At 40.0% G+C, this 9,329-nt stretch overlaps 1 protein-coding gene across 1 annotated transcript in view; it reads left to right on the forward strand.

Annotated features, from left to right (window-relative positions):
- ROR2 (receptor tyrosine kinase like orphan receptor 2) overlaps positions 1 to 4,082 on the forward strand; it is a 149,763-nt gene extending 145,681 nt beyond the window's left edge. Inside the window, exon 9 of the mRNA XM_041399637.1 lies at positions 739 to 4,082. Within this exon, the coding sequence (XP_041255571.1) occupies positions 739 to 2,181 (1,443 nt within the window). The 3' untranslated portion in view covers positions 2,182 to 4,082. The remainder of the gene's footprint in view (positions 1 to 738) is intronic.
- The last annotated feature ends 5,247 nt before the right edge of the window (positions 4,083 to 9,329 follow it).

The raw sequence follows: 9,329 nt of genomic DNA on the forward strand, positions 1-9,329 counted from the left end.
CTGGTCAGGACAGGCCCATTACATCACCATCACAAACTGCCTGGCTTTCCCTTCCAGCTGCAGAGGGAGGGCTCTGGGGATTTCCCACCCTTGGGTTTGCAACCTTTTTCTTCAAGTACCAGAGGGAAATTCTTTCTCCTTTCTTCTCCAATTCCACCCCCATCTTTATCAAAGCTAAAGGTTCCTCAGCAGTGGTACTGTACACTGCTGCCCATGGGCAGGGGCCATTTCTATAGTGAAACAGAGAAGAAAGGGCATTATCTGGTACTGCAGAGCTGAAAGATAGGGATTTTGTTCCTTCTTGTGCTGGAAAGGATGTTTGAGTTCACTCTGAGACTGCCACTTCCTCAGCCTCCTTGCTTTTCTGACAGACGTCCACTGGGCAGCTCGGGGATGGTCTGCGGGGAAAGTACAGCTGCAGTTAATAGATGTCATTGCTTGCCAGATTTACTATGAACCCAATATTAATTCAGCTTGCAGGAAGTGTGGCCACTCCTTTATAAAAATAATTATACCATTATCCTGCAGTATAATTCCATTTATACTTCTGATAATAGTGTAACTCATTTCAAGGTTAATTATGAAATCAATATACTGATGTGAATACACAAAAAAACCAGAAAAATCCTTTTGGCCCAATTTGTCTTCCATTTGGAGATCAAACCACTTCTTTAATAAGAGATTCTCTTGTTCAAAAAACATTGTGATATTTTACTGACTGTCTTTTCTTCATTTCAGGCTAAGCTTAAAGAAATTAATCTGTCCACTGTGAGATTTATGGAGGAACTAGGAGAGGAGAGGTTTGGAAAAGTCTACAAGGGGCATCTTTTTGGTACAGCACCAGGTGAACAGACACAAGCTGTTGCCATTAAGACACTTAAAGACAAAGCAGAACTGGCTCTTCGGGAAGAATTTAAACATGAGGCAATGATGAGATCACGATTACAGCACCCAAACATAGTTTGTCTGCTGGGAATAGTGACAAAGGAACAACCTGTAAGTATGATATTTAGTTATTGTTCCCACAGTGATCTCCATGAGTTCTTGGTGATGAGATCTCCCCACTCGGATGTTGGCAGCACTGATGATGACAAGACAGTAAAATCCACTCTGGAACCAGCAGATTTTTTCCACATCGTGACTCAGATAGCTGCAGGAATGGAATATCTTTCTAGCCACCATGTTGTCCACAAGGACTTGGCCACTAGAAATATACTGGTGTTCGATAAACTGAATGTGAAAATATCTGATTTGGGCCTTTTCAGGGAAGTTTATGCTGCTGATTACTACAAACTGATGGGAAATTCCCTTCTTCCTATCCGGTGGATGTCCCCTGAGGCTATTATGTATGGCAAGTTTTCTATTGATTCGGATATATGGTCATATGGAGTTGTGTTGTGGGAAGTTTTCAGCTATGGTCTGCAGCCTTACTGTGGTTATTCCAACCAGGATGTCATTGAGATGATCAGGAACCGACAAGTTTTGCCATGTCCTGATGACTGCCCCACATGGATATACACTTTGATGTTGGAGTGTTGGAATGAATTTCCCAACAGAAGACCAAGATTTAAAGATATACATAACAGACTAAGAACATGGGGGAACCTTTCTAATTACAACAGCTCAGCGCAAACTTCTGGGGCAAGCAACACCACACAAACAAGTTCTCTCAGCACAAGCCCTGTTAGCAATGTCAGCAATGCTAGATACATTGGACCAAAGCAGAAAACTCCAGCCTTCCCTCAACCTCAGTTCATACAAATGAAAGGCCAGATGAGACCAATGGTCCCGCCTCCTCAGCTCTACATTCCAGTCAATGGTTACCAGCCAATGCCTGCCTATGGTGCTTACTTGCCAAATTTTTATCCTGTCCAAATTCCAATGCAAATGGCTCCTCAGCAAATACCTCCCCAGATCATTCCCAAACCAGGCTCCCACCACAGCGGGAGTGGATCTACCAGCACAGGCTATGTAACAACAGCACCTTCCAATGCGTCAGTGGCCGACAGGGCTGCTCTGCTCTCAGAAGGCACGGATGACACACACAATGGAACGGAAGATATCGCCCAGAACCCTGTCCAGGAGGAGGAGGAGGAAGAGGGTTCTGTGCCTGAAACAGAATTGCTGGGTGATAATGACACACTTCAGATGGATGAAGCAGAAATTCAATCAGAAGCCTAAGGCCTCATTGCTAAAAATGTCACATCGCTTCCATGCATGGAGACAGTAGATCCTTAGGCTTAATAGAGTGATTTTGATCTGACTCAAAGAAACAAAACTAAAAAAAAGCAACATCCATTTAAAAGTGCAGCAGTAATGACATACCAGGTCTAATGACCGTTGCCACCAGCAGATTTTTCAAATATGGTGGTATAGACTTGCTGAGTTTAATCTTTTTTACTGTCCTACAGTTCTTGAGAGAAGCTGCTTTTTAAATATGTACTGTTGCTGTGCAACATGTTGCAGAGTAGCATTGCACATCATGTATATCATGATACGTGAGTGTAATGTTAGTGAATTATGCTTAAACCAATAACACAAAAAGGAATCCAACTATAGTTGCAGAATTGCTCTAAGCATAAAGAAGTGCCCTGGATGTGATGGACAGCTTAGTTTGTAGTATTTATCTCTTAAACGTAATGGACACAAGATTGTTGTTTGCTTTTTGAGTCTGAAAATCTGAGTTGAGAATAATGATCTGTGTTTGTATTACAATAAGAAGAAAAGGGGGAAACTGAACATAAAAATGCCTGTGCTGAGTAAGACCACGGGTCTGTCCAGCCCAGTAGCATGTCTTCAAAGACCATCGATAATGCCTGCCAAGGGATAGACTGCAAGGGCAATTTCCCTCGCAGAAATTTCCTAGGGTATTGCCTCAATTTGTGGCTTAGGGCCTTCCCAAGACAGAAGTGGAATTTTTTTCTGTTAAATAGCCTTTGATGGAATTTTCTACCATGAATTTATCCAAATGATTTTGAACTCACACAGAGCTAGAGTATCCACAACAGCTTGTGGAGTAACGAGAGGAGAAAAGATGGTTTTCTTTCATCACTTTGGGTGAATGACTGACAGAAGCTTCCAAATGAGATCATCTGACTGCATTTGTGGATGAAAGTATTCCTTCTCTGCTGTGTATTTTTAACAGCAAACAGCCTTAATACACTGTTAACCAAAAATGGGGATATTGTAGGGGATATTATAGGTGTGCACTAACTTAATAAATCCAACTTTAATTGGTTATCAAGTATAGAAAAGGGCTCCACATGTGTGTTCCTACATTGTGAAAGTGTTGGGTTTTGTGCAGGGTTACAGACTTACTTGATTTACCACAGTTACTGCTGGATTGCATGTGATACCATGTTTTTTTCCCGACTTTTTAGTAAAAATGATCTTTGAACTTTAGAAGACCAAAATAAGCAGTAATGTACAAGGTGCTGGTTTTGTGCTTCTATTTGCAGGATGAATCATGTACAGACCTTTAAATGTAATTTATGTTTTACTACATTTTATATACATTTTTTCATTGAAATATTTGGACTTTTGAATGAATGACTTTATAACTTAACCATTTACAATATTCACATGTGGTGCAGTTTTATGGTATTGCTGTTCCCTTTTGTTAAACATGCAGACAGGTCCATGCATTTCACGACCCCTTTCTGTAATACAAGCGGTACACATTCTCATTGTAGCATTGTAGCCAGCACACACTATAGCTATAAGTTCTACATCCAACATGGAATATTCAATAAAGTGATGCAAAAGGTCTAATGAAGTATGTTATCCTACAGGCACTGTTTTTGTTATGGTACTTTGTGGAAATAGAAATGGCCTCAATTGCTTAAGTTACAGATTTCACACTTTAAACTACAAGTTTTTATTTTATTACATTGGGATTCACTTATAAGTCATGTATCATTGTGATCTACACCCTGTGTTCAAGATATGGCAGCATTACTTATTTCCAGCATTTCACCTGGACTTGGAAATGCACTGGTAGGAATAAAATATGAAAGCTTTATTACTTGTGTTAATATAATGCAGCTTTGGGTGCTTTTACTAAATAAAGGATAAATAAAAAAGAAAAAAAAAAAAGGTGACATTTATTTATGTGACATTGTTTTTTTCTAGGTTTCTTTATCTCAGATAAATGAACTTGATTAATCAGCTACACTGTCCTTCTTTGTTCCTTTGCTGACTTCAGAGTAAGCGGAGAGCAAAGGGTTCAGTTATACCACAGATTTGTTAGAGAGAGGAAAGATAAGTAAGCAAGTGAATGGCAGTCAGTGGAAGCTTCTGTACAGTGCTGTCTGAAGTTCAACCTGTTTCTAGCAGTCAGAGCATTATGACTTCCTGTGCTTTGAATACAGTTTTGGAAACTCCTAATTCTCTTCTTTAAGCCTCATCAATTCACTACAGACAGAAAAAAAGGTCATATTTCTATACTGATTTTCCCATTCCCACTTAATGTGGATTTGCTCTCAGAGTGATTGTCAAGGAGCAATACATAATTTTCTAGGCCAGCTTTGGCAATACACACAGTTCTGGAGAGGGGTGCTCCCCCTCTGTTGATGTGGGTGGGCTCATCTGAGCTGTCAAGACGGAGCCATGATGGCATGCAAACAACCTCTATGCACTTCAGGTGAGCCCCTCAGCACATGCCACCACCAGCCTGTTAGTGGCTACTCTTGTCATGTGGATTGGCAGTAACTTCTTGTTCTGCAGCTTCCCAGACTAGTCTTGCCTGTGATATCTGCTGCATAGTCCCATAGTGTCAGAATCTGCCTTTCCTCCCCAAGACTTGGAAGCAAGGCCGAGGGAGATCAGGGTAGGGATGAGGAGGTAAGTGGATGGGACAAGGTGATAAGGTGGCAATAAGTGAGGGAAGGTTTGGCGTTGGGTCCAAACAAAACCAGCACAATACTTCTCACTTGGGCTTGCAAAGGTACTTCTTCCTGGCAGGTCTAGCAAAGTTGGAATTTTTCTTGACGGCAGAACAGCTTTTCTAGCAGCAAGTACATGTCTGGAGGATGAATAAAGGGCAAGGTGTTTTTGAGAAGACTCTGAGGTTACTACAAAAGTTTTCTTTTGCTTCTAGTACCCTACTCTGTCTATATGAGTTTCATAAGAAGACTTGGTCTGACATTAAGAAAAGTGGATTGGGCGTTGATGCTGCGCACAGCAGTCCACTGCTGAGGCAGGAAGGTCCCTGTTTAGAAAAGCATATAGGGTAGATGGAGAACGGATTTGCAATCACATGGCAGGAAAACTGAGTAATGGTTCCTAGTCTGAGTGGAGAAACTGACTGTAGATGTGTCACTAGCTCCAGTTTGACTTCTGCTCTGATATTGTCCAAGATCTGCATTATTGCAGGGTCTTTTCTTCTGTTTTACCCCTTGAGACTATAGGGAAGACAAAGCTATAAAGAGTGCAGTATGGGCAGCTCTATAAAGACTGAGGATTCACCCACAATGCTAACTACAAACAGACATTATTACAAACTTTAGGCAGGTTCATTCCTTCATCTAAATGTCACTCTTAGTTTCATCTAGTGATTTCCCTAAAGACTCATCCAGAGGAACAAGCTCGCTGCTGAGATACGAATCCTTTGCTTTTGTATCTGCCATGGCTGTAAACATCACAGTGAGTCATAAAGAATTTTCTTCATGGTAACAGTACCTCAAACTTTTATTAGAGAGATTAATTTGATTTTTTTTTTTTTTGTCACTTACTATCTAAGGAGTTAATCAGATGTCACTGGTTTTGTGTTCAGAGGAATCATCTCACTTCACCTATCTGGGAGTAAATGGAAAAGGTCTGACACTTTCTGGTAGAGAGATCAGGAGCATTTGCTGAGTTGGAGAATCTCAGAAAATGTCAGACCTTGAGGTGTTTGACAAAACAGATGTAAGGAGAGAAACATCTATCTGCATGGAGAGTGGTATCTTCAAATAAACCCTAAGTCATAGTTTCACCATGGGTAGAAAGCAGTTCTGTATCTAGACAGGCAAATGCAACTGCAAACTGTATCCAAAACAGCATTTCAGTTACCCAAAATATGAAGAGAAAATTAATTGTCAAAACCAACCTCTTTGTGAGAAAAGGGACTAAATTCATATTGTAAGGGACAACAATGTATGTTCCTGTTCTATGAATGAATCTATAAATATTAGTGGAATCCATGGCTATAATCAAGTTTTGGGGATTTGCTCAAACAATGGAAAACTGAATAGTAGCATACAAATAGTAATAGCATATGGCACAAACAATGGCATGGCTCAGTGTATGAGTTTTAGTCCCACCTTATCAGAAATCTGAATTTTGTTTCTTGTTTCTCAAAAGGGGCCTTGTATAGTCTTTGTTTTGCACAGCTTGCAGATATGACAAGTTTGGTCTCCTTCAATCACCAGTATGAATTCTAAACAATCTAAGGTCTGTTAAATACTAAATGTCTTCACTTGGCAAGATAAACCAAGTCTGGATCATCTGTGCCAGTAAGATCTTTCTCGAGACCAAAATGTACTGTGTCTAGTGTGATAAAATATAGGAAAATTGGTTCAGCAGGATTTCCAGAAAAATGCTGTAAAAAACATTTTGCACCTACTGTTCCTGGCTAATGCTGTGATTGATGTTGTAAAGTTGTAGTGTCTGGACTCTAAAAATTTCTTCTTCTTAAGCTCTCACACAACGGAGGGTTCCTAGCACTGTGTTGCCACTGCAGAAGACTGGGCCCCCTGGCTTGCTTTGTGACATCAAATAAAAGCAACCCCTGCATGTGTAAAAGCAACTCCTGCATGTGTGCACAAACACCTGATTTTGCAAGAAAAAAATATCTGGACTATAAGGCTACAACTCTGTGTTCAGAGTCAAATGCAGTGGATGAACACATTTGCACATGATGTGCTGTTGTGCCAGGGCTGTGTGAGATCTTGTGCAGCTCTGAATCCAAATCCATTTCTCCTGGTGTGTACTGGGCACTGCTTCCACTCAGTCACACTCCTTGGGGCTGTGGCAAGAGCAGACTCCCAGGACAAACTCTAGTGAGGAATCCTGTAGCAGCACTCATGGAGCACTGCCTCCACTTAGAGCTGCCAAGAGGGTTTTTACTGTCACTGTATCCCTCTTGTCCTATCCAGGCCCCATTTTTGATTAAAATTTTAGAAATACGGTTCTAAATCTTAGCTGAATACCTCAAGATTGCACAAGCAGGGGGAAGTAATGTAATAGAGGTTATGGCAGAAGCTGGAAATAGTATGAGGTTCTGAGGGCTGTAAATCTCCAGGAGAGTCGGCATTTAAAATAATAAAATACTGAGGGAACACAGAATCCCATGTAGCTACTTCTCATTTCTATTGATCTAAAAGAGGAACTTTACTTTATCTTGATTACAGTGTACCTGATGGTTTAACTGTCCTTTTTAAAACCTCTGTCTAAAACTGAAATAATCCATCTCTTCAGTAGGTTGTTAACTTTAAAAGTAGTGGAATTAGAGGAGGGTACTTGAATTAAAATTACTACATTAATTTAATTGAGTGCTTACTCCATACAGCCAGTAATGAAAAACCATCATGGAGCATTACAGAAAGTGGTTTTGTTGCTCCATATTTTATATCTGTTTCTGAAGAATAATTTTTTTTGTAGGAACCACCCTCCACATAGACTTCTTGCATATTTCTTTTGAAACTAATAAACTATTCACTGGAGATGTTTGGAAGTGTTGTAGTTTTGATTCATAACAATCAGTTTGTAAAATCTTATCAAGAAGTTTAATTCTTAGTCTGCTTTAGAAGTAGCTATTTGATATCCACCAGCACTATGAAACAAAAGAAATTCCTTCCAGAATGACAAAATAATTAACAAGCATGGTGGTGGATAGGAAAACAGACAGCAAACGAAAGTGAATCTCTAAGTAACTTAAAACCAGAAACATTTAAGGTACAGTAATTTAATTTAGATATAATATTACTTCAGCTGAGGCTGATTATTCTCAAATGTAGTCTGAGGCTTTACAGTTATGATAAAGATCATTGCCTTGCTCTGTTGTTAATCCTATGGATACATTTTCATAACTTGGTGTGGTTTTCCATTTAATTACTTTCATATCAGATTTTAATATTTTTATGAGAATTAACCTGAGGTTGGTGGGAGAAATATCTTGCAAAATGCTAGCAGCCATGTGCTTTTCATACCAAGGAAGGGATGCTGTGCTCCATTTTTGTTCCATCATCTTGTGTCCATACCAAATGCATGTCTCCTCAGTGAATCCTTCTCTTCCCAGCTCAGCTGAAAATTTTACAACAAATTACTGAGGAAACCTTTCAAATTGTTTACTGCTAACATTGAGAGCACTGGGAATAAAAAGTGTGTTTCTTTATGAAGGAAGGGTATTTCATATGTCTTTGCTTCCTCCGTTCCTTATGCTTGTATTATATCCCTCTCCCTTGTCCTCTCAGATATTTCTCAGAGGACAACCATAGCACTATTCACTATTACATCTCCTCTACTTGGAAATACTGTTTTCTTAAGGCAGACTAAAAGACAAATTTTATATATTTATAAATAGGCATGCTTATGAATGGACTCAGTCCTGACATTTCAAAAAGACAGTGGCATAAGAATTTTGTTGTTCACTAACTTGCAGACAAACATTCCCAGTTGAGTGGGTGTGTGGATCTTTGGTTTTCAGCACAAGTTCACTCCAGACTTTGCTGTGGCCTTCAATTTTACATCCTATTAAATGTAAACGCTGGATGTTCATTGATGTTTTTCCATGTCTTTCCTTATAATTAGTGACTATTTTTGTGATTTCTTTACCCGTTCTTTTATCCAGGTATCTGATGTAGCATTCCTCTGCTGTTGATGTCTGCTACCCTTGTGGACACAGCTTCCCCAGTTTAAAAGAAGCAAATCCAACCAAACAAATGAGGAATTCATCTGCAAAACAGATGGCATGCTTTGAGCTCAGGGCTCTTCCTGCTCTGGGACACCCAGCAAAAGCCACAGCAGGGAATGGAGTGAATACTCCTTACTCTTCTCAGCCTCAAGCCAGTCGTTCTGGCCAACTGTGTTGGAGGTGCTGAGACACTGAGATAGAGCTGCGTGAGGGCAGGGGCTGAGTATTTTTCCTAATCATGTTTGTTCAAGGAATGGTGTTAATTCTGGACTGAATGCCCATGTCTGTCACCTAGCACCATGTGGGACCCCATGTAAGTTGTTTAGCTTTCTGCTGTTTTTGCTGTAAACAGCAAAATTGTGGGTGCTTCTACAGGCATTGTGAAGGGAAACACATGGGATACAATGGAATTCTTACTGCAGGCAAGATGAGCACC

The sequence above is a fragment of the Onychostruthus taczanowskii genome, unplaced genomic scaffold, assembly GCF_017590055.1.
Source record: "Onychostruthus taczanowskii isolate IOZ18803 unplaced genomic scaffold, ASM1759005v1 scaffold167, whole genome shotgun sequence".
Lineage (NCBI taxonomy): Eukaryota > Metazoa > Chordata > Aves > Passeriformes > Passeridae > Onychostruthus > Onychostruthus taczanowskii.